The 24,655-nt window shown below is 44.4% G+C and overlaps 1 protein-coding gene across 1 annotated transcript; it reads right to left on the reverse strand.

Annotated features, from left to right (window-relative positions):
• Window positions 1–525: 525 nt before the first annotated feature.
• htr2cl1 (5-hydroxytryptamine (serotonin) receptor 2C, G protein-coupled-like 1) lies at window positions 526–24,015 on the reverse strand. The gene is made up of 5 exons (XM_041965731.1): window positions 23,601–24,015; window positions 13,693–13,893; window positions 4,426–4,675; window positions 2,239–2,476; window positions 526–1,098 (listed from the first exon to the last, which is right to left on the reverse strand). Exons 1-5 carry the CDS (start codon window positions 24,013–24,015, stop codon window positions 526–528), a joined length of 1,677 nt encoding a protein of 558 aa, XP_041821665.1.
• Window positions 24,016–24,655: the final 640 nt, after the last annotated feature.

The following is a 24,655-nucleotide window of genomic DNA, read 5'->3' on the forward strand; positions in this document are numbered from 1 at the left end:
GCAGTTTGACCCCGCTGGCCTCGGCGGTCGCCGCTTGACTCTGTAACCCGCGTCAGTGGGACTCCGTTGAGGGCCGCTTGACTTCATACCAGGTTAACGACGAGAACAAGCTCCTCGCTGACTGTCTCTAACCGTGTCCACTTTGTCCCTGTCTGGATCTCAGCTGGTACCTTTGCCCTTATGAAGTACACCACACTTGTGACAGCTTGACAAATACTTTTATTCTCCATTTCTGGTATGAAAACCAACATTTTGACACCACATAGAAAACGAACGCGTCTGAAATATTGGCTTTCATTGAGAAATCCCTCTTTTTCAGCTCACTTCCCTTGTAATCCGATTTCTCTTGTTGTAAGTAGTGCACTTCAGTGTGGGGATAAGGCTCCTCCCCTGAGACTCGTCCTTTCACAATAAGAGCACCCACTTACAGCCGACGAACGGCTCCCAGCACCAGCTCATTGAATCGCTGCTCGGCCCAGCGTCTGCAGGTTAAAAAGGAGACATAAAACAACGGGAAACACGCAATCACACGCTGCTTGTGTGTTCTCTGGAGGCGGGGCTGTAGCTGACGAGCGACAGCTCCTGCTCCACCTCCGTTTCCGGCTCCGTTTCCGAAAGCATGCCGACGTTGTGGCATTCGGAGAGGCTCTGCGACACTATTCCGATTTGTGTCTCGTCGTCTGTCAGGTCCTCCGGGTCCACCGCCAGCCTCCCGTTGTCCCCCCTGCCGCCGTTGCGACAGTTACTGTTGCTGTCCATGCCTGCTTTGCCATGACTGCCCATCAGAAGAGGGGTCATGGCGTGCGACGGGCACGGCGGGGGGACCAGGAGGGTTTTGCAACTCTGTCCAGCTGCGTTGGCCCCCACTTTGTACTGGCACCTGATGTAGCTGGAGAACGCCCTCCTGTAGGTCTTATTGAAGAGGGTGTAGACCAGAGGGTTGACTCCGGAGGAGATGTAGCCCACCCAGACGAAGACGTTGAGGAGGTCGTGGAGCAGCGACTCGTTGCAGGAGCCGCGGCACAGGACGAAGGTGACGTTGGTGATGAAGAAGGGACACCACATGATGAGGAAGAGGAAGAAGACGATTCCCAGGACCTGGAGATAGAAAGTGAGGAGAGAACAAAAGTAAAAAAAAAAAAGGCAAAAAGGGACAGAAGAGGAGAAGAACGAAGAAGAAGGGAAGGAAAGAAAAAGAGGAGAAAAGAAGTGAAGAAAATGACCCAGAGAGACAGAAGCCAAAGTGAGAGAGGAAAAAACAAGAGAAGAAAAGACAACAAAACAGCGAAGGAGGATCCTTTCAGTGGAAAACAGCAGCTTTAAAGGTAGGAGGTTAAAACAATGAATAGAAACATGTACTTTCCTCCATTTAGTTAAATTAAAATGCCCTTCCTCGAGTGGCTAAGCTTCTTCAATGCTCTCTAATTGAAATACATGCCTCACCCACAGATTGATGTTTTTTAATATCCTCGTTAGTGTGCTCCTTCTACTGGGATTTTAATTTTTCATATAGCTATAAGAGCGCTTTGGTCTCCGTCCAACATGAATTTGAACTCAGTGAAGCCAGCGCTGAGCAGCCTCTGAGCACTCCGGTAACGCTTCCAGCCTTTTCTCTTCGCTCAAAGTGTCTCACAGCATGAAACATACCGAAGATTAAAACAGAATATCCAGGCTTGAACTATTTCATGTAACTACTACTTGAGGATTTTGATTGGTTGCATGCACATACAAGAAATCTGACTATGCCAAACCCTCGGCTATGTCACTCAAAGGGGCCATGCCCATAATTATGCCTAATTTTAGGCTTTAGTATAATTTAAATGAAGAGTTATATATTAATTCACTCCTGTACAGCTGTCATGAACGGGGAATTTAGCTATAGAGACCAAAACTGCTTTTCGTACCAGGCTGTAAATGTGTTTATTTATGCCGTAAAGTTTTAATATGGGGGTCTATGGGGATTGACTTGTTTTGAAACCAGCCTCAAGCAGCCATTTGAGGGACTGCAGTTTTTGGCACTTCCACATTGGCTTCATTTATCAGCCCTGGAGGTTGCTGCTTGGTTTGCTGTTGGTTTCAGAGTACAATTCAAAAACCTCCTCTTGATTTAAAAGCACTAAGCTGCTCCCAGCCCCACCTCTGAGTGCACGAATCGGTTCACGTCTCGGCTTTAACATTACACGTCTGTGAGCACCTTAAATCACCTGACAAGCACTCAGCCCCACTCTTCGCGCTCACCTTGGAGGCCCGCCTCTCGTTCTTTATGGCCTGCATCATCCCCCGTCGCCCGTGGCAACCTGAGGTGTCGCTGCGCGATGGCCCCGCGGCTGGCGAGCTGAGCTGAGATGCCGCCTCAGAGCTGGGGATGATGCTTATGCTGTCTGGCGTGGAGGCACTGAGCAGTATGCCGGGCTCGGCTCCTTTCAGACAGCTCAAGGTGTTTCGTCTGCTCTGAGGAGGCGGGGGCTTTAACTCTGTGGGAGGGGAACAAGACGGATCAAGGATCTAAAGCACCAAAAAGAAGGTTTGTGGTCGAACAAATGCGATTGCACGATAAAGAAAAGAACCGGTTCACTAATATAGGCTATGAAAAAAGATTTTGTGTGCAAAAGTATGAGTTTGTTTGTCCAGAGATGCAAAATTGAACGATATGATTTGTCTCTTATCACCATGACTCCCTCCAACTTAGTTACCAAGACAAGTGCTACAGAGAAAGCATGTCAGCCTCTGTGTTAACAAGGCTGCTGACATTTTGTAGGGGGGGAGGACACACTATGAAAAAGGTTAAACATGAGGAGAATGCTTCATTCACGCTCTTCTCTGTTTGCGGTGCCAGACGACGGAAAGTGGCTAAAGACTGCCGCATCATGCAATTTCATCTCTGCTGGAGAAGCTAAGAATCGGGTGGGAATCAGGAAGCAGCCGGCCATGTGCTGTCCGACCTCATCGGACAGATAGCTGCTATCTGTACCAGTGCTCTGCTGGGGAATTAGCTGATATACTGTATATAAAGTCAGCTTTTTGCTGTTTCTCATCCACAACTTTTGACAATTTAATGAAGGAGATCTAACTTTTCTGTGTGGCCTTTCCCCACTTAGTAACTTTCCATAACATGGAACTTAATGCAGTTTACATTGTTTACAGTTTACACGATTTACCACTTAAAATATGTAGCATTTTTTTTGTAACAACAGGCTCTTAATGTCATACAGGCTTCTCTTTTCCAGATGAAATTACAGTTGCTGACAGATTTCATCAGCTGTAGCTAGCTAGCTAGCTAACAAAACTAGCGTTAGCTACTTTAGTTGTTCGAAAAATGCTGTCTCCAGCTGACAGACAACTCATTTTTTAAAAAGAAGAATGTAATAGAGGTCTTGAATATGCACATCAGATTGTTATTTCATTCTAATATAGCCATGTTTGCCTGCGTTCAGGATGCTAGCTACTGGTTGTTTTCACTGTTTTCACTTTAAACTATATAGACTATTCAGATGAGGACTAACCGTTCTTTGGTAAAAGTAGAGGGATCTTGGCGAATGTTGGCTGTACAGTTACTGTAAACTTACCCAAATCTAATAAAGAACAGATGGAGTTGCTAACACTAGCCGACACTGTGATATAGCCCGTTAGCATCCTGGCTTCCAGTGAGGAAGTAGCTACACAGTGAATGTGCTGGTAGTGAACAGGGATTTTAATTAACGCAACCTGTAACCCCACAAACTAATGTAAACTAGTAAGGTAAACTAACAGTTGTGCTCCTTAGCTGTGGAAGAAAGGCTGCAGTAGGCTGTATGCTAGTTAGCTGGACATGCTAACGGTTTCATCTTACGTTAGAGCAGATATGCTTTTTGTTCTTGTGTTTTTGGAAAGGCTTAAAAAAAATACACCACCCTCCAACTCTTTCATCGCTGAGTTTCACCAAAGCTGCACGCTAACGGTTTTAATATGTGGGAAAGCTAATGCTTGACAGGCCCGCTGTGCCTGTAGTTATGGCTGCTAAGCTATAATTGAGGCTGGGCTTTGGTTGAGTCATTTTTAAAATTAAAATAAAAAAAAACATAGCAATAATCAGACGTCAAGAGTTTATTCAGAACAGCAAAGGCATCGTTCTGTTTTGTGCTTGCTTTAATTTGGGGATTTTTAAGGCTAGAAACAAGATAAAACACTGACATAAGGCACAACAGAAGGGTTATAAAAGCTACCACTAATAGTTGTTTTCACCCTTCATTAACAGAAATTAAACATATGGGTATTGCTGATGGTTTATGACTTCGAATAAACATACATAGATTGATTAAAAATATTCGTATTAGTGATTTGTGGTTAAAATAAACCACATTTCAGCGTCAGTGTTTACCTTGTGAGTCTGACGGGGCCAGTGTGTTGATCTGAGGAAGGTGGAAGGTGGTGGCCGGGGGCTGTAATGTATTTGTCATTGCTGGTGTGTGCAAAGGCTGCTGGGAGGAAGTCTTTGCCTCGTACAGGAAGACAGTGGCCTGCCTCTGGAGCACCTGTATGGTGAGGCAGTACGTCACCACCATGATGACCAGTGGGATGAAGAAGGCCACGAAGGAGCCAATCAGCATGAAGCGCTCCTCGTTAAGGACGCAGCTGCCATTGACGAAGACCTTGTCCTCGTTGTGGAGGCCGATCACTGGGATAGGCATTGACACACCTGCAGAGTGAAAGAGAGGAGGTGGGTAAAAGAAATTAATGTTTTCCAGTGTGTCTGTTGTTGCTCATGAACATGACTTAATCTGTATACACAAGATAATAACCAGGCAAAATCCTGAAAATAATGAAAATATGTGAGATAGATATGTGAGGTAACAATGGGGCAAAATAGCACCTTAAAATACTCAAATTTTCTTTATCGCATTTCGTTCTCACACTTACTATCACATGACTGCAATCACATATATATATAATAAAAGCAAAATACCCAAGAAATACTTCACCAAAGTCTTTGAATTTAAAGAATAAAAATTAGGGGGTAACATAAATGCTAATAATAATGATGCAATATTAAGTTAAGTCAAGGTTTCACAATATTCCAGGCATGATATAAGTATAATACCTTCATTGTCACAAGAAATCACCAGCAATAATTACAAGAACACAATGCTGAAATCCCTCCATCACCACTCCAAACATCCCTTTATTTGTTTTAAAAAATAATATTTCAAAATAATTTTTTTCAAATGGTGTGATTTCCTGTCTGGAAACGGATCAATTTAACCGTGAACCATGAGGGTAATAATCATGAATCAGAGAGGAGAAAAACACAAGCTCCTGCTTCATTTTGCGGTTGAATTACTTCAAACTAAATGCGGAGGGTCATTTCGGTGTAACAGTCTCTAAATCATGGCTGGAAAATGCTCAATAATTTCCTCATGACCAACCAAAAACACACTGGGTGGCGACGTGACTTCATTATTCACCAATTTTGAAAAATTGGGCACGCTCGTGGGGCTGCAGTCTCTTTTATTATCATGAGAGTGAATAGTCATGTGCAGAAAAACGCATGTTAGATGGAAAATGGGAGCTACACCTGTTATAAATCAATATGCTGTTAGAGTTCTTTAAATCTAGCAGTGTGTAATGGATGTTCATGCTTTGGTGCTGTTACAGGACGTATAGCAATAAAAGACCGAGGTGAGAGAAGCCTTTGGAGGCCGAGATGATTTCCTGACCTCAGATCATAACACTGACTAATGTGCTGCTTCTGATTTCAAAGCGCTTTTATGCTGAAAGTGCTCGCTGACCCGCGAACCGGCAGACGCCGGGGACAGAGGGAACTCCAGGTCTTCGCAGCTCTCAAGCTCCCGGCAGCAGGAGTGCTTCATAGACGAGTCGGGACATCTCGGTCCTCTCGGAGCCGCGTCCTGCCCACAGAGCGGGCTGGCATAATCCATTTAAGTCCAAGGTACATCATTTTCTCTTGCACAGCTGGCGACCGCGCCAACGGCAAAACGCAATTTGGAGCAGCGGCAGCTCCCTGGATGTAATCGCTGCATTCGACTGCACACGCGGAGCCCAGGAGCATGAATTTGTTTGCAGTAGTTCTAAGCATTTTCCCTCTGTGAATGTCCAAACGCTGTGCAAGTTGTTAAAGGATACCTGCATCTCTGATTTGTGCCTCTACAGCAGGGAGCAGCGCTTTCTTTGGCATCTGATTATCCAGAGTAGCGAGGTCACTGGTGAAAATCAAAAATTTCCATTTTACGTTCATTTGTGGGGCTACAGGCGCCGTGCTGGACCACTGTGGTGAAGAGGGAGCCGAGCTGGAAGGTAAAGCTTCGGATCTACCGGTTGGTCTACGCTCCGACCCTCACCGATGGTCATACAAGCGGTTGAAGTGAGCTTCCTGTGGTGGCTCGGCTCACCCTCAGAGGTGGGGTGAGGAGTCCAGGCGTCTGGAGGGAGCTTGGAGTGCAGTCTGTGCTTCTTCGAGCCAGTTGAGGTGGTTCGTGCATCAACCTTTTGAGATTTTCCAGGCACGTTCAACCAGTAGGAGACCTCAGGGTAGATCCAAATATGCTGGAGAGATTTCATCTATCTTGGGAACACCTCAGGAACCCCCAGGAGGAGCTGGAAAACGCTGCTGGACTACCCTGCAGCCTGCTGCCACCACAACCCCAGATAAACGGTGGAAAATGGATGGATGGATGATGAACAAAACAAACATTCACCTCCAGGCTATTGGAATAGAGCAAATAAAGCCAAAACGGCCTGCATGGCTGGATGCCACTGGTGGGAAGTGATAAAATGTATTTATTTGTAGTTTAGATGGACCAGCTCATGGCGGAGCAGTGCCTCATGGGTAACTTCTGGCTACTTTGTGACATCATTCACAGTGCAACTTTTGGCAGTCACACACCGCTTGCATTTCACGCCGCGCTGTTTAAACTCGAAAATTCAGCAGATTTCACGCCCTCGGGTGATAACAGTTATCTGCTGAAGCCAAAGCTGCTCGCCCACTCTGCGAATCCACAGAGCGCACGGCCGACACGAGCACCCCACCCTCCGCTCTGTGGCGGACCGCAGCGTGGCTCGGCTAGAGCGCCGCGCTGCTGGGGGAAGATTATTGTACCAGCAGAGGGAGATCTGGAAAATCACCACGGTACGAGCTGCCCTAAAAAAAAATATGCTTCCCTCGTGAGCACCGCACGCCTCCGTGGACCCAAAGAGAAAACACCAGCACATGTGTGCAAGGCAGCAGGTTTATGTTTGACTTTGCATGCTATTGCTTCATAGCTCATAGAAAAGGAATGCAGGGAATCTTAGAATAAGCAAAGAAATAAGATAAGAACAGAGAGAGGGGACAAAATAAAGAGTCAGAGAGACCTTAGGAAAAAGCCTCAATCAAAGCCATTAAATAAAAAAACACGATGCACAACAAGATCATTTTTCTTTGCAGAGCAGTTGTGGATTTAGGAATGTTAATGCTTTTAAACTGTGAGATAAGGTTGTTTACTTCGAGACTGATTGATAAAAACTGGCATTATTGCTTATCCCCATGAAAGATGACTGTTTGGAATAGTTTGAAGGGACTATTTGTTACAAGAATCAACAAGGAAGTCAGGAAAATAAACACACAAATGCTCAAATATGCAATAAATGTGTGTGAAGTTCCTGCTTTGTAGACTAAATCTAACATTTTGTTTTTTTCAGGAGGCCTTGTTTCATCCCCCTCCACAGGCCTTTTTACAGGGTTTTCAGCGGTGAACTACTGGAGGGATGAGCATCATTCTTGCAAAAGATATTCTCTCATTGGTGGAGAGCAATCCAACATGCCAGTACAAAATCTCCCGTGTGGACCGTAAAGGCCATAACATATGACTCACATCATTTTCAGACCCATCAAACCATTCATTGACCCCCCGTGCCCTGCAGATGGGGGCACTGTCATTAACGAAGGTGATCGCTCAGAACAACTTTGTATTGATTTGCAGCGACCCGGCTAAATGCTCCTCGCAGCACAGCCGAGCCACCGGATCCCCTCCCTGCAGGGGTCCAGCGCTCAGACCTGTACCATTCTCCTGGTGAACGCCACACATGCGCTCGCCCGCCCGTTGAGAACAGGGGTGAAGGATGACTCATCTGATCACATCGCTTCTGTCCACATCTCTGCAGACCAGCGGCGGCGGTTTGTGCCCCACTGAACTCCCAGATGTGCATTCATCTTTGTAATGAGGGTTTATGCGCTGTAATATCCCTCTCTGTGTAATTGTCTCACAGTCCTGCATCGACACAGGAGCCGCTCTCCTGATTTTCTCACTGATGCACGAGCGTCACAGCCACCAGCCAGCCTCCAACCCTGCTTACTGATGTTTGTCCCATAGATCGACATGCAGATGCCACTTTAATCACTGTTCCTGTTGAAACATCTGCGCCCCAACAATGAACACTCTTTCAAAGTCAGTTAGATCAATTCCTCTTGACATTTATGTCTATAAAATCAGAATCATCTGGGCCTGATCAGCATTACAATACCTGCCACAGAGCAGATTGGATGCTAATTACTTAACTGTATCATGCAGTGCACCTGTGTGGAAGCATCAGCATTCTATTTATTCAGGTTTTTCCTTTAATTCCTCACCCGTCTATCTATCTATCTATCTATCTATCTATCTATCTATCTATCTATCTATATATATATATATATATATATATATATTGTGTTTATAATATACCACATAAGGTCATATGATGTCCTGTCAGTTAAGATGCAGTCGTACTGTAACTGCAAGTCCTGATGGATTGAAGCACGTCACACAGAGTGTGTTGTTACACCAGAGGGAACGGCTGCAAGGATCTCCTGTCAGATGTTTTGTTGCTAATCCTTCAGCATCGATCGCCGTAAGCCCTCTCAGACCTCAATCACGGCAGCGTGTAGTGGTGCAAAAACCTTCAGAGGGGTCAAGGAAATGCCAACAGGAAAACTGGGGATTTCTTGTAATTTAAAAGCAGCCGCTTGTGAAGGACTTGCAGAGGAAGAAGAGAGGATGTAAGGCTCTGGCGTCTGGAGGCGTCAATCAACTTGATGTGTCAGTGCTGCTTTTTATCTTCCAGCGAGACAAGTACTTTTCTGTTTTGGTTAAATCCAGTGACTGTGTGTTTTCACTGCGATATGTATCAAAAGGTGGATTTGTTGGCTTTCCTGTGTGCATTTTTTATTTGTCTCTGCTCTGATAACGCCCAGATGAATCCCTGTACACTTATTATACGTGGTTAACACAGTAAATGTGATCTTGAGAGGAGATAGTTGGTGTAAATATTTGTTTAGAGCTGCAGGGAAATTTGCAGGTTAGGGACTGTACACAAATTATTACAGTGGAGGTGAGAAAAGGGGAGTTTTTAAAAAAGCTATTTATTTAAATTTCCCTGAAGGGTGGTCTGACGTTTCTGGGACAGCAGAGAAGGTTTTATATATCAGCCTTCCGCTGCATAATTAATAAATCAGATGCAAATGTTGCAAATGAGGATTCTAGTGTGCATAAAGGTGCACTTTGATTTGTGCAAAGGTCACAATCTTGTCTCTGATTCAGGGATTTATTTTTCCCCATCACATTAAATGTTATTTCTAAAGTTGTTCAAGCATTTACTAATCTAATCTTTATTTAAAAAAAAAAAGATCAGCAGCCAGTTTGCTAACAGTAGCCAATGTGTGCTAACATAAAGCTAAAGGTCATAGCAGACCAAGTAGGGCCGTAGCAGAAAAACACCTTATTGTACTGAATTGTGTGTTTCACTGCCTTTATTTTGAAAGGAAGTTTGAGTTTTTTCTTCTTTCAAAGGTTACAAAATGTCGCTTTAAGGCCGTTTTGCAAAGGTTTGCTGACAGATGTTGTCAAGCTAATAAAGATGCCTGCGGGGCGTGATGGCACGCTTCAGACCGGAGAGAGTAATGCTCAGTTTTAAAATGCACAAAAACTACATCCATCTGCTGTTTTCCTAATCTGGACCTGCCAGGTGAAGCTAAAGGAAAACATCCCCCAAAAACTGTCTGGGTCGGGAAGGGGCGATGTAAATAAATTAGTGGGAAAGTGGAAAAATGAAGATTATTTCCAGGGGTGACTCGGCTGAGACCTGGTCTAGATAACTGCCCGTTGTCCACTGAGGTCAGCCTCGCTGTCAGCCTCGGCTCTGGAGGGACCTGCCAGCTGTCACTATGGTTAATTCAGCCACCGATAAGCAGGACTGTTGAACTGCTGCGCAAAACTTCAGGATCAGAATTAAATCATACAAATGAAAACTGAGACTTGGACTCGACTGAGGAAAATGATTAGCGTCTAGAGGCTGCAAAGCAATGAGTGTGCTCCAGTAATATCTCGTCCTTGATCCGAGATGCACATTTCTGCATGCAGACCCGCTCTTCACCCCGACCCGAAACCTCAGCTCAGAAGAGTTACGAACAGCTCCCCTGGTGAGCTCAACGCACGGTAATTAGTGCACGGCCGCTGCATTTCAGATTCATCACAAAAGAGGAAACCGCTGCGTCCAGATTGGCACTTCAGTTGAGAGGCGGTGCATCAGCTCTAAGTAGTCTGAAGAGGAAGAGGGAGGGAAGCATCACGCGACCAGACGCTGAAAAGATAAAGAGGAGCAGGGGAGCTCGTCACGGTGTGTTAATACAGTTCGCCTTCTGTTGGATGTTACCTCACTAATCCTTAAGCACTGATCGCTGTAAGCCCTCTCAGACCTCAATCATGGCGTGTTGCAGAACCTCTTGGGGGGCGTCAAGCGAAAGCCAAGGAGGAAAACTGAGTTTTCTTCCGATTTAAAAGCAGCCAGTAGAAAATGAGCGCAGAGTGAGAGGGGAGAGTAAAGCAACACTGAGGCTGGTTTCTTGAGGTTTCAGCCATCTCCATCTGTCAAGGCTGCTTTCAAGAACTAACCCCTCGCTGGGAAAAGCAACTTTGCTCTAACAGTTGGAGAAAAAGTGCTTCAGAGGGAAATATCTCGGCGCTGCAGAGGAGAAGCTTCGGCTTCCCTCTGACCTGAGTCGGCTGTGACAGACTAACAGCTTAATGCACTTGAAAACTACAAGTAATTAGCAAGAAAGCAAAAAAGTCAAAATTGAGAGCTAAAAGTGCTGCAAATTGGCTGAAATTTGTGCCACACTGACAGCACGAATTAGTCACCTTTTATTTGAAATTCAAACTTTGGTTTGAATGAGGAGAAATTAAATATTTGAACTGTAATCATCACTTTAGTGAGTTATTCTAATAAAGACACAGTATATTAAATCCCTCACTCAATATGTACCTTGCAAGTTTGTTCTGTGTTTTAAAAATACATCCTAACATCATCATGAAGGTCAGTGAGTTCACATGCATTAAATCTCACATGAGGATTAAGATTAAAGTGATATCCTAAATATAAGATGTGAATTTTCTTCTTGCATTCATTACATGCAGGAACAAACTGCTGTATCCCAAGGGGGTTTATGTGCTAATGCAATGACTTAGGATAGAGCTGCGTATGCTAGGATGACGCTATGTATGCTCAGACAATCTGTGTGTGTGTGTGTGTGTGTGTGTGTGGATGTACGTGTTAAGACATGGGAGCCCTCCTGGGTCTTAAAGGGCACGAAACACCGTCAACAGAAGCCGGAGGTCAGGCAGGCAGAGGGAGGGCGGAAAAGAAAAGTTCTAAAAGTCATCCGATCCCTCAACACTTTCCTCAGAGGGAGGCCCGACTCCCCCCCAGAACACACACACACACACACACACACACACACACACACACACACACACAACAAACCAATTACCCCAGGCTATTATCCAGCTGAAAAGATCGCTCTAACAAGGGGAGATGTGGAAGGAAAGAGGGAGCGAGTGATCAGGGAGTGAGGAAAGTGAGGAAACCTTTTTTCTCAACTGGCTGTAAAGATCATGTGATATGATTATCATGCTCACTGCCGCCTCCAAGGTCAGGAATTGACTTTATAGATCGAGCAAACATGGACGAGATGCCCTGAAAATGTAAAAAAAAAAAAAGAAAAGAAAATCTAAAGGCTGAGTGAAACCCAGCTGCTGATGAAGCTCATGTGATGTGACTGAAAGCCGCAGAGCAGCTACTGACTACTGACGTCATGGTGAGATTATTTAACTTTTCTGCATTTTATATGTTTATTTCTGCAATACAAATCATTCTGATGAGTTACTGCTTCTTGAAGCCGGTTTAATTGTTAAATATTAACAGAAAGCCATAAAATCAGCTGAGGAGCTGCAGGGCTGATCAGTGTGTTCACACAGCTTTTCCTATAAGATTCAACTAAAGCCTCACTTTATTCTACCTCATTAATCTGGGTTAATCCTGTTTGACTCACAGCGTTAGTTATTCAGTCCAAAAGATTAAAACTGCGACTTCAGTATATCTGTTTTTACGCACACTGTCTGGATGTGTGCAGGCTTCTCCACAGATGATATCTTCCGGCTGCTGCAGCTAATAGTTGCCATAAATTTTCAGAAGACGTAACCCATTCATCTGCATGTCTTTGCTTCTGATGCGGATGAATATGAGAAGTGCTGCAATCACCTCTGGAGATTAGAGGAGTGTGTGATGCAAATGATAAGCTTCCAGACGCTCTGAGCGTCAACAGAGCGACGGCGGCGTTCCCGTTGTCTCAGGAAGTCAGCAGGTGTTCTGAGGGGACCTTTGGAGGAGCTGCTGGGGGATCCCAAAAGAGTCATTAAATTTAATAACTGTCATCAATCTGGCAGCCCTCTGTGGCTGTTAGGGGTGGACAAATTAACAGAAACACAAAAAAAGCAAATCCACACCAACACAACGGAGGTAAATGTCCCAGGTGGAAAAATATTATCCTGAAATTCTTCCTTTTGAAGAATGTAAAAGTACACTTCATGCTGTTTTGTTGCCTTCAAGCACACTTAAGTGTACTCAAGTAGCCCTTGAGTACCACTTCAGTAATACTTGAGTATACTTGAAGTGTAAATAGTAAAAATTAGCTCAACTTTTTTGCAAACTTTAAAGGGACTGAAGTCCACCAGTGAAAATCAGGATTCACAAGCATTTAAAAAACACTCGCAGTGTCACCAATGTGTTGGAAAAATACTTCAATATACTTCAAATTAAGTAAAATTAAAGTACATGGAAACTAAGCTGCTAATAGTGTTTTATAATGAACTCAAAAATAAGTACACGCTTCATAAGTATTTGTAATTGAGCACACTTTTTAAAAGTACACTAAAGTGCAATTTATAATACACTTACAATAAAACACACTTTTTATAAGTACTTTGAAATACCACTTAAAATATCGCAGAACATAACCTGCATGGCCACACACCAAAAGAGCGAAAAGGTGAAGCACGTCTTTGTGATTTGGGTGAACTGACCCTTTAAACCTCACTCATGTCTCTCATTGACGATAAATCTTACGCCTGTCTCCTTTAATCAGCTGAGTCCAGCTGCCTTTATGGATTGCTATGAATCTGAAGAGGCACTATAGCACCAAAGGTCATGAATATCTCCAAAATCAATAGTCTTCTTCCTCTTGGCAGCAAATTCATGCAAATCCAGACGTTATTGATCTAATATAATCCTGTTGATTATGCTTGCTGCCATGAGGAGTCAGCAGACTATAAGATACAAAACTCTTAAATCTTTCATGCAACGAGTCAAACGGTTCACACATGAAATATGCGTATCATGCGCTCTGACCTATAGATATGGTCCAGACAGCGGCGATCTTCATCATGGCTTTGGTTCTGGAGTTGAAGCGGCTGTGCTCGATGGGGTTGCGGATGGCGACGTAGCGGTCCAGAGAGATGGCGCACAGGTGCATGATGGAGGCGGTGGAGAACAGCACGTCTAGGTAGATCCAGATCGGACACAGGGCGCTTGGGAGAGGCCAGGCGTAGTCTGGAGGTGATGGGGGAGAGAGAAGGGCGGAGGCGCAAGTAAAAGTTAGCAACTATTATCAGCAAAATGCACTTAAAGAATGAAAGTAAAAAAAATGTTTGTGGATTAATATTCCTGCTGCATTAATGTTGCATTTTACTGCTGTAGATGTTTCAGGTTGAGCTCATTTCAACTACTTTATATCCTGTTGGCTGGTTTAATCTACAGCAATGCATCATATTCTATAAGATCAACATATCTTTGCACCACTGCTGACGTCTCATTGTGCATTATTTCTCTAAAAAGTTTTATTCCCTTCAAGGATTACTATGTAGTCCACTCTTGAATGACTGGCCTTCAGTTTTTCCCTCTACAGCTGCTCATGCTCAGCTCTCTCTTTGAAAGCACTGATGTAAACATGTTCAGTCTGCTCTGAGGGCCCGGCTGATCGAACGTCACCGGGGTCAGCGGGGCATGAAGGCTTGAGATGCATCATGCAGGGGCCGGCTAAAGCCTTGATCAATTACAGCACATCTAAGCGTGAGCCGCAGCACACTTTGCATGCACCAAATTACCCAGCTCCCATGTGGAATCAGGTTAAAGCAATAGTTTGATCTGAGCATTTACACGGTTTACAAGCATTACCCTCATTATTATGATTAAGAATAGACACGTGGACGATTGTACAGCCAGAGATCAGAGATTAAGATTGGGTTCGCGTGTCGCCAGCAGGGAGGTGAAGCTCTGGTTTAGGTGGTGCTTGTATGTCTCTGTGCAGGGCCAATCAACTAATTAACACGCGGCATATGGACGGATGAGAACCAGGAGAATAAAGCTTTGCTGCGCCTGAGGGTCGCTGTGCCCACTCCAGCCTTGATGCATCCTGCTCATTCTTTCATAAATAAAAAGCTGGAAAGATAATGAGAAGGATTTGAGAAAAGTGAATTAATGAATAAGAGTGTTGATTAAGGCTGATTATAGAGATATGACAGATTAATTCCCATAATACACTGGGTGCATGGTCATTAAATTAAGTGTAATGTGAATCTGACTTTGGTTTCTTTGTCGGTTTTTCTAACCATTCTACAGAAAACACCTACAGCTGTATGGCTCGCCTTTGGTCACATACAGATGTGCACCATGCACTGAACAAAAATCATTCAGAGAAGATGAAGGGCTTCGCTAAAAAGATTCAAGGAGCATGCATGATTACAGGCCTGCTAGCGCCACCAAAACGTGTCCTCTTGGCAGATGATGGATCGCCCTCTAAGGTGGCCCACTGTGCTCGGAAACATGATGACGTGCCCTCTAGGGCAGGGGTGGGGAACCTTTTTCCTATTGAGGGGCCATTTAAACTTTTACAACACCCTTCGAGGGCCATACATAATGACTGAACACATATATCACACTAACGTTCCTGCGATAACTGGAACTGCTTCTCTTTGACTGCCACCTCTTTCAGATGGTGGCGATGATGATGATCCTGCTTTTTCCACGTTTGGGTCTCTCTTGAGTGGAAACCAGTCCTTGCAAGAGGCAGTTTTGGAAAGGAGCTGCTGTCAGTTGCAGGTTGTCCCAAACAGAGATGTAAAGTTCAAACATACAGTGTAGTTTATAGAGCTGGAACAGAGGGAGGTTGATGTACTCCGCTCTGAGCTTGTTGCTTTGACGCTCAAGGATCTCAAGGATCTCAAAGTCTCCTTCTGAATCAGGTTTCAGCTTCTTAGCTATTAGCTCGCTCACCACAGAACTTGCCTGTATAACACTGCCTCTGCCGGGATGTGGTCCTTTTGTGTAAGCTGCTTGTTGGGCATCCAAGTTCCACTTAAGAGCATTAACTTCATCCCTAAAGTGCCCTCTAGTGGACAAAGCCTGATGAAGTGCCCTCTAAGGTGCTCTTCTAGTCTCATACAAGGTGCCCTACATGCTAGAAAACCTTCTGCTGGTGCTCCACCGCATGCAGATGGTGCCTTTTTCTTTTTTTTTAATCCATGCTGCTCAGACAGCCTGAGTCAATCAATGATGTAACAGTTAATCAAGTGTTAGTAAAATGGCTATTTAACTCGCAGCAGGAAACAGACGCCAACATCAGATACGCCGACAGCGTCCGGCCATTTTTCCTGCGATGCTCTGTTGATCCCAGAGGCTGAAATCCATCTTTTTTTGTCCCCCTCCACAGGGGGGTCGCAGGCAGTGACAGTGAGATGCCCTGCAGTTTGTGTCACGGGGAGCAAAATTAGTCTCGATTATCTCCGCAGCGGGCCGGCGTGCCACCTGGGACGCCAGCACAGCAGCTGAAGTAACTCACAGAAAAACAGCAGGGAGCAGTTCGCCAGAGGGAGAATTAAATCAATGGGTTAACTTTCGCTTAGACTGGGTTAAATGAATGAGATTGATCAGCGAGCTGGCTGCTTAGCAGGCCAAAAGGATCTCCTGGCACTGTTGTACCCACCAGCAGGGAAGGCGTGCTACGGAGAAGAACATATTTAAGGATGTAGCTGTTGAAGAGATCCAAAACGAAAGCCCAAAAAATTTAGATTTAACTGCTGCAAACACGAATGCACCATTTTATGTGCCGTGTTTCCAAATCATCAAAAGCAGCAGTTAAAAGGTTTAAAGAGGACTCAAAGCTCTCTACGTAAAAGGGTAGGGGCAGATCTTTTCTTCATGCATGTTCCCTGAGGGTCGTCCTGTCTGCAGTAACAACAAAGTGAAACGCAACGCGCGACTGAAGTGCATCGTGGGAAAGCGATCCTGCTCCTGCTCTGCTTTATTTCCAGCTGCGTCAGCTTCCTGAATCCTGCACAGTCCGTCTCTCTGCGTCTTTCTACGCCTGCAGCTGTTTACGTGAACAGTCCTTTCAAGACCTGCAGCCAAACACACACACACACACACACACACACACACACACACACACACACACATTTGATCTGATTTGCAGGACAAGCAGCACGTATGTGATGCATGTGGAGTGAATCACGCACTTGTTTGTGTGTGTGTGTGTGTGTGTGTGTGTGTGTGTGTGTGTGTGTGTGAGTGGGAGGCAGCTTGCATAACTTTGCAGAGGTCAAACACTTATTGGGGGCACTGCGTGACACACACTCGCACACAAGGTGTTACTCAGCCGGCTCGCGGGCGCGTTGGATTTTCCGGTGAATGCACCGAGACTCAAGTCTGCTGTTTATAAAGTACTTAAACTCTCAATTACAGAAGCAGCCTTTTTGTTTCTTTAATAAGAGGCCGGGCGAGCGTGTCGGCGGAGGTGTAAAACGAGCAGATTACGACTCAAACGCACGAACAGATCAGATGTTAGTCGAGGAGGGGTTTGAGGTGTGGATTGATTGGTCTGAGTGTATTTTGGCCCACTGGTCTGATGATGGAAAATGTGACTTTACAGAGTAGAACGTGTCAGTATTTACTTTTTTCCTTATTTCCATGTTTTCCTGCCCGACAGATGCAGAGAGCAAAACCTGCAGAACATGTCCTCTCAGCTTGCTAATCCATTCTATTACATTCATTATTGCATTGTAAAAGTGCAGCACTCAAGTTAAAGTATTTAATTACTTTCCACCTCTGCCTCTTTACAATTATACAATATCTGCACAGATCATTTGAGGTACTTTTCAGGCTTCTCATGCACCTTTCTGCTTCTTCTCCACTAATTTTCACTTCACTGCATTTATCTGACAGCTTTAGTTTCGAGCTCAAAAAAGCTTAAAATGTTTGCATGCAAAGCGCTTCTACAATCTGTTTTGTTTCAATTAGTCGATTGATTAATTGGCAACGACTTTGATAGCTGCTTCGGCCGTTTTCCTTCAAAAACATGTTGTGATTCCAGCCTCACACACTTTCGTTTGAATTACTTTAATACTTTTAATGTATTGTTAATGATTTTGAGGTTTGGTTGGATATGATAAACACTGTGAACGTGTCAGTTAATGGACAAAATGATTAGTTTCAGCCCTACAAAATTGTACAAAATGAGCTCCAACTCAACCAACCACAAGAGTAAAAACACAGCTTTTACATTAATGTGTAAGTAATAATACTCTAATGATTTAATATATAATAGTATATAACAGTACACAGTCACAGGGGACATTGTTCTGCTTTGAGTACTATTACTTTGAATACTTCCTGTCCATTTAATCTTTGCAGGATTCTGAATTCTGTTCTCGTATAGATTTTGTTTGAGGGTAAAACGGTTGCAGAGCCACAGACTCGGCTCTCATTGTGTTTTATATTAGAGCCCCTCGGCTTGTGACAAGCTGGTATTTCTCTCCCCGATTCATTAAAGCAGAGACGACACATTTCATATTAATCCACTGTCAGGAGGAAAGTCCAGCATCAGCGTGTGTGTGTGTATGGTTTTTGTACATGTGTGTGTTTCCAATCTGGGCTCCATGCAGAGAGATAGCCTTGAGCGCCCAGCTTTGATTGGGTTGGCCTTGAAGGTCATATACTTTTAGGCTGTGTGTTCCTTTGTGTGTATGTATGTGTGCGTGTATCCACTCCCGTCCTAATTGAGTCCATAAGATCTCATCTCCCTCTCCGCTGCTCCTCGTCCGTCTCATTTTCCTCACCGCTCCTCCATCCTGCCCTCTGTATCCTGATCTGAGCTTATTTCACGCCGTCTCGTTCCTCTCGTCTAAAAAATCAAAGATATCTGTGTGTTTGCTTCGCGTCTGGAGGTTCGATCTGAGGTGAGATGCGTTCTGCGGCGCCTCCTTTGTGTTTTCGTCACACACTTGCAGATGTGAGCAAATTCCTCCCTTCATATATTATCAGTGTTTTATTATCACGTCTATGTTTTATCACCAAAAGGCGAGCCAAGGACAGAAAAAAAAGCCAAATAAATCTGAACTGCGTTCATTTGAAATGCTACATCATTCCTCTCCTTTTATGGCCAACGAGCGAATGGAAGCTATCTGTGTGATCAGATCTCTACAGGCCCTGACCACACCAGTATTTTAACGGTCAAATTTAGAAAACAACCTATGAGACGAATGTTGACGCCAAAGTAGATGAAATGTTACATCCTCCCTGACGTCAATCCAAAAAAGTACAGCACTGATTTAGCATTGCACTCAAATTTAATCGATGTTTAATCGATCTTTCTTCAGAATGACATAGAACCCCGACGCAACGCTTCTCTGTAGGAAACTGCTCACTATACGTTATCCCGCTTAGAACACAGCTTACTACTAAAGCATTCAATGGTGTGCCACAAAATACTCATTCAAACATATTTTATTGATTTAAAATGAGTTATCGGTTATCGGTATCGGTTTTAAAAAACAGTCATCGTGCATCCCTAATTCCATGTAATTTATTTTTACCTATATTTTATAATTTTAAGCCATGATCTGATGCTTTATCCTTATTTTTATTCGCATCCTAATTCTACTCTATTTTTACCTAGATTTTAATATTTTATTGTTTGCTTTTAGGCGTTGTCTTTATTTTATTTTCATCCTTATTATCATTATCAAGTGGGGTTTTTTTTTTGTTGTTTTACCCACAATGCACCTGACAGTCTGGTCAGGAATTTAGGAGTGTTGCGCTCACAGTGGCTAATGTAGCCTCGAGCAGAGATGAGGAGTGGGCTACGGAGGTAGCGAACTGAGGCTGACTCAAGTGACATCACTTGAGGCAATTTATCAGACTGCACACAAAAGGCCTTAAAGGCCTAAAACTCTTTCACACATGCAGCAGTGCTCCCCTGAGGACCTGAAAACACACTTTGATGGAGTCACACTTTAAATAATGGGTTAATTTCTGGTGAAAATTTCCTTTAATCTCAGTCTTAAATGCGGTTTTGATAAAAATGTGCGACCTGTGTTTTGGTTCACGTGCACACACGCTGGGCTTCGGTCTGACTCAGCAAACCATCTGAAGCGCCCACGCTCGTCTGTGCATGTATGCGCAGTGTGTGTGCACGCTTGTGTTTGTCTTGCAGGACTTCCTCCCGCTCTTACATAATCTCCTCCCGACATTCATGCTGCGCGCAGACGTTTGCACACATTACACGCTGCACAAGACGCAATGAGGTCATGTGAATCAGGTCATGCGTGTGTCTGACACGGCGGCGGTGCGAGAACCCGACGGGTGTCGACTGGAGTTACGACACTTGCGGAGATTTTTTTGGACAAACACGATTTCATCAGCATGTTTAAATAGCTCAGATCTTTTGTTATTAATAGCTCGCCTGTGTGTGTACTTGTACATTTGAGATTCAGATCTAAGGAGCGAGGACATTTTTGGAAAGTGGGGATGTTTTGGACATCTTGAGGACTCAGACTTGGTTTTAAGGGTTAGGTTAGATTTAGGTTCATGCTGGGTTAGGGTTAGGCATTTAGTTGTGATGGCTAAGGTTAGGAGAAGGAGCTGGGGAATGCATTATGTCAATGAGTGTCCTCACAAGTATAGAAGCACAAATGTGTGGTGGACTTGCCTTCCTTATGGGACAAGTTCCCATGATGTAAATCATTAAATTTGAGGGTCAACATTACGGTCAGGTTAGACAAGTATTACGGTTCTGATTGGTCTACAGGAAATAATGTAAAGTCTATGTAAAAGTGTGTGTGTGTGTGTGTGTGTGTGTGTTGATTATGTTTGCTTAGTCTCCATCAATTACATTTAATCATCATTCTGGTAATTCCAGTTCAAGAAATTCAAACACAATTGGCAAAAGCTGTGTGTGACAGCCGACAGAAGACTGTGTGTGTGTGTGTGTGTGTGTGGACAAAAAGTTGCTAAATTACCATCCACATCATCTTTTCTCATGCTTGTCATCGTCGTAATCATTGTCATCATCATTATTGCTGGATTGTGAATGATTCATTGTCGATTTAAATCCTGTGAGAACATTCTGTGACGTGCCTGCGTGCGTGCGTGTGTGTGCGTGTGTCTGGTCTATCACTCAGCCAGCCGTGGGGATCAATGCAGTCAAGTACCAGTCTGATGCGTAACACTGCAAACAGATCCCGGCTGTGTGCGTTTGTGTTTGCAGGGACTCGTGTTCATCTGTCGGTGCGTATGTAAATGTCAGACTCGGTGTGCATGTGCAACTGTTTGTGAAACACAGACTTTTATGTTATGAGCTGATTTAAAGAAAGATGAAATTTAAATTGAAGCAGTGTTTGCTTGTTCTTAAGATCTTCTTAATTGTCTCTTAAGTCTCTTAATAAGATCCTATAACTCCTTACTGAGACGTTATTACTGGTTCTGAGACACTTCATGCTTGAAACTAGAATATCCAGAATTATAAAGCTGCTTTGCTGACAAATACAACACTGCATTTCTTTATATCCAGACTTGTTTTTAATCCAGCTGCACTACTTTTAACATAACTGTGGGATCTTGAAATGTTGCTGTTCTGTTGGCCGATAATTTTGCTAATTTTAAATAATTATTTATTAATTATTTATTGCTATTTTTCTCATTTACAGGGGAAAAAAAACAGCAACTTCTCACAGTTAAGAATCTAGAACCAGAAATTCTTCGGAAAATTTCTAGTTTTCGAAGCAAACAACCATTTTTAATCTTTCACAAATGTTGCCCGTACATATGAGCTGACATAATGGCTTTATGGCAAACCACGACCTCATCCTTCATCCTCTTTGGTTACATAACGTTCCTCCGACAAACAGAACATATGAATCCTACATCTCACTTGTTACGGCACTACAAGACATCGCAGGTTTGTGCGCTGCTGGCGTGTTGTTTCCACTTTCTCAGCACAGGAAGCTCAGGATGATGAGTCTTAAATCAGATACTCCTTCTTCCCCACATCATTAAACTCTTCTTCAGCAGCATTTTTACTGAATGTCCTTCCATTGACTTTAACATAAATGAATCTCAAACTCAAACACAGCACAAGATAAATGCTTCTCAGTCTCAGCTCCTCTGGTTAATCAAGCCGACCACCGAGTTCTTGACCTCTCATTGATCCAAACATTCGAACTGTTGACCCCTGACTCCCCCTCTCATCCTTGAATCGTGCGTTAATCCTCAGCACAACAATAGATGTTGAGAGACCAGCTGCTGCACGTCATGCAGCCGAAGGAGCACGTTGCGTTCAGGGATGTGTTTCAATTTAAGTCATGTTTTCTGGCACAAAAAAGGGAAACCCGACAGGTGAAACTATAATAATGTGCACAAAAATCCCCCCAAACTCTGAATGAATAGATTTTTAACCTGTCAAGATACCGTTTCTGTTGACTTTTCCCCATCTGTCGTTCTCTGCTGTCGCACATTTTCACCGTTCGGCTCATACGCCATCGCTGTTTGCACCCAAACTCAGTTAATCATTTCTCAGAGAATGACCGCATGTGACGCCGGCTGACAAACGAGGACTCTTCTCGCCTCAGCATCCGCGTCGGCATGTTCGCGCGTGGCCGTCGACGCCGTTAGCAGACGAGAACGGCCTGGCCAAATTAACTGCATACAAGACGTTTAACCCATACACTCTGATCCGATGTGACCTCGTTTCCAATGACCTGACCTGACTTTCCGTTCACCTGGAGACTGAACAGCTGCTCTTATCTCACCATGTTGCAGCGGTGAAACCTCTTTTCTCTCAATACCTGCAATAAATGCATTGAGTTCTTAGAATTAAAAAATGTGCATTGAGGAGGATTACTGCCGCGGAAAGCCGCAAAAGGCCGGCCCTCACTCTCACTTACTGTCAGATGTGATCAGCTCTGTGATGGTGACGTTTTCAGGTGCACAGTCAGTTCTCCTTTGTGGTGTTAATGAGGAGACCTGCCTGAGAAGCTAGAGGAAGGCAGCCTGTCTTTAACCTATTGTTGAAGTGAAACATGTAGGCTTTCATGCAGGGAGAGTATAATCATGAACAGCAGCAGATAGCTGGTATGATGTTGCAGCTATCAAGCTGGCAACCTCCTGCTCTTCAATCACTTGTAACATTACAGTGTGCAACGTCTCAGAGAAGCAATAATTGCACATGGTGCTGGCTACAACTGGTGAGTGGGTGGGTCGGTGTCTGAGATTCTTTAAATATTGGGCGAGATTTATCGACATGCCTTTTTATGGTGAATGGAAGAAGATGTAAAGAACAAAATCAATACAAGCACTTTTAGCACGTTGGAGCGTCTGACTCGCCTGTTCAGGTACAGATGAACTGGATCTGTTGTTTATCTTCTATGGCGAGCAGGAGATCAGGTCGTGTGATCATGATGGATACGACATGGCGAGCTGACAGACCCGTCGCCGCATCTGAATTTGCATAATCATGACTTGTCCTCAACTTTATGCAAATGAGTCCATCCTGCAGAGCGCACCGGGCTCATGAAAATCAGATCAAACTAGGCGCCGTATATAAACTACGAATCAAGATTCTGTCACTGCATTGCTTATTTCTTGCCTATAATGTTTTCAGAAGCATATATTAATGCGCTGTTTAGCTGTAATATGAGAAAGTTTGGCCGCCATGTTGGACGAACCAAAGCGTTCAGAGGTCTGGTGCGTTTAAATGCGTCCTCACTGGATTCTGTGTGACTGAACTTTTAGCCAGTTAGCTGTTGTTGAATGCTGGATGCCTACTGAAAAACTCAAAATGTAAAATGTTTGACATTCTGTACCTTTTCATTGACTTTCCAGCTAGAAACGATATATTTAATGGGTCACTTCATCTCCATAGCAAAAAAAAAAAAAAGGTCTCCTACCTTACATGCCAACATGCTTTGTTGGTCGTCAAAACTCACCATACAGGATGTTGATGAGGGAGATCGGCATGACCAGGATGCCCACCAGCATGTCCGCCACCGCCAGCGACCTCAGGAAGAAGTTGGTGGCGTTTTGGAGCTTCTTCTCCAGCGACACTGCCAGGATCACCAGGATGTTGCCACCGACCGTCAGCGCGATGATGACGAGTATGAGCAGCGCCGGCCAGTTTTTCTCTTTCATCACCGCCCTGGTGACAGACTCCTGGGTAAAATTGTCCAGACCGGCACTCATGGCCGCCGCGGCCCCGCCGCTGCCTCCGAGCCCGATCCCCCATGGCAGGGTTTGGTTCAGGTCCAGGGGGCTGTTGCTCGGCCAAGCCATCCGACCTCCAACCTCCAGGGAGGAACTGGTGGTGCTGAACCCACCGAGGAGAGCCCTCGCTGGGCCGCCCATCCCACAGAGAGACCCTCACCCTATTGGAGGCTGAAAGAGGGAGTTTTAATTCACCTTCCTCACCAGCAGAGGGAAGAAAGAAGGTGGAGAGAGAGATACGTTCAGCATTGAGGGACACTTATTTGAAGAGTTTTGTAGCTCCCAAATGGATCCTTTCTCCCAAAAGGAAACCGACTGGTGAAACCAGGATCTGGGGGAAAGGGAAAACAGGGAGGAAGCAACTTCAGGCATGGGGAGTGACAGGGAAGAGGGGATTGAGTGGAACTACCTACAAGTGTCCTTGATTATATTCCAATAAAGTCTTGCTAGCTGCAAACAGGCGCAAATGGCTCCCTGGAGTTTGAATCTCCCATTTCTTGCCAATAAGTCATTGGCGATGAGTTCTCAAGGTGTTCGCTGAGCCAGAATGTCCCGTGTTGCTTCGTGGTGTTCAGTCACATCCACCTCTTGACGGAGCTGGGAGTTTAGGAGTTTCTGATTGAGAGCTGAAACTCGGTTCGAACATATCCATGGCTGGTGCTTGCTGAGCATCAATCAGTTCTAGTGTGTGCATTCAACCGGCGACCGCCTGCTGAAGGCAGATTGATCCAAGGTGCCGCAGGAGGCTTTTCTTCGTTCACGTCGGAGTCGATGATCAGGC

Source organism: Chelmon rostratus, chromosome 23 (assembly GCF_017976325.1).
Source record: "Chelmon rostratus isolate fCheRos1 chromosome 23, fCheRos1.pri, whole genome shotgun sequence".
Classification (NCBI taxonomy): domain Eukaryota; kingdom Metazoa; phylum Chordata; class Actinopteri; order Chaetodontiformes; family Chaetodontidae; genus Chelmon; species Chelmon rostratus.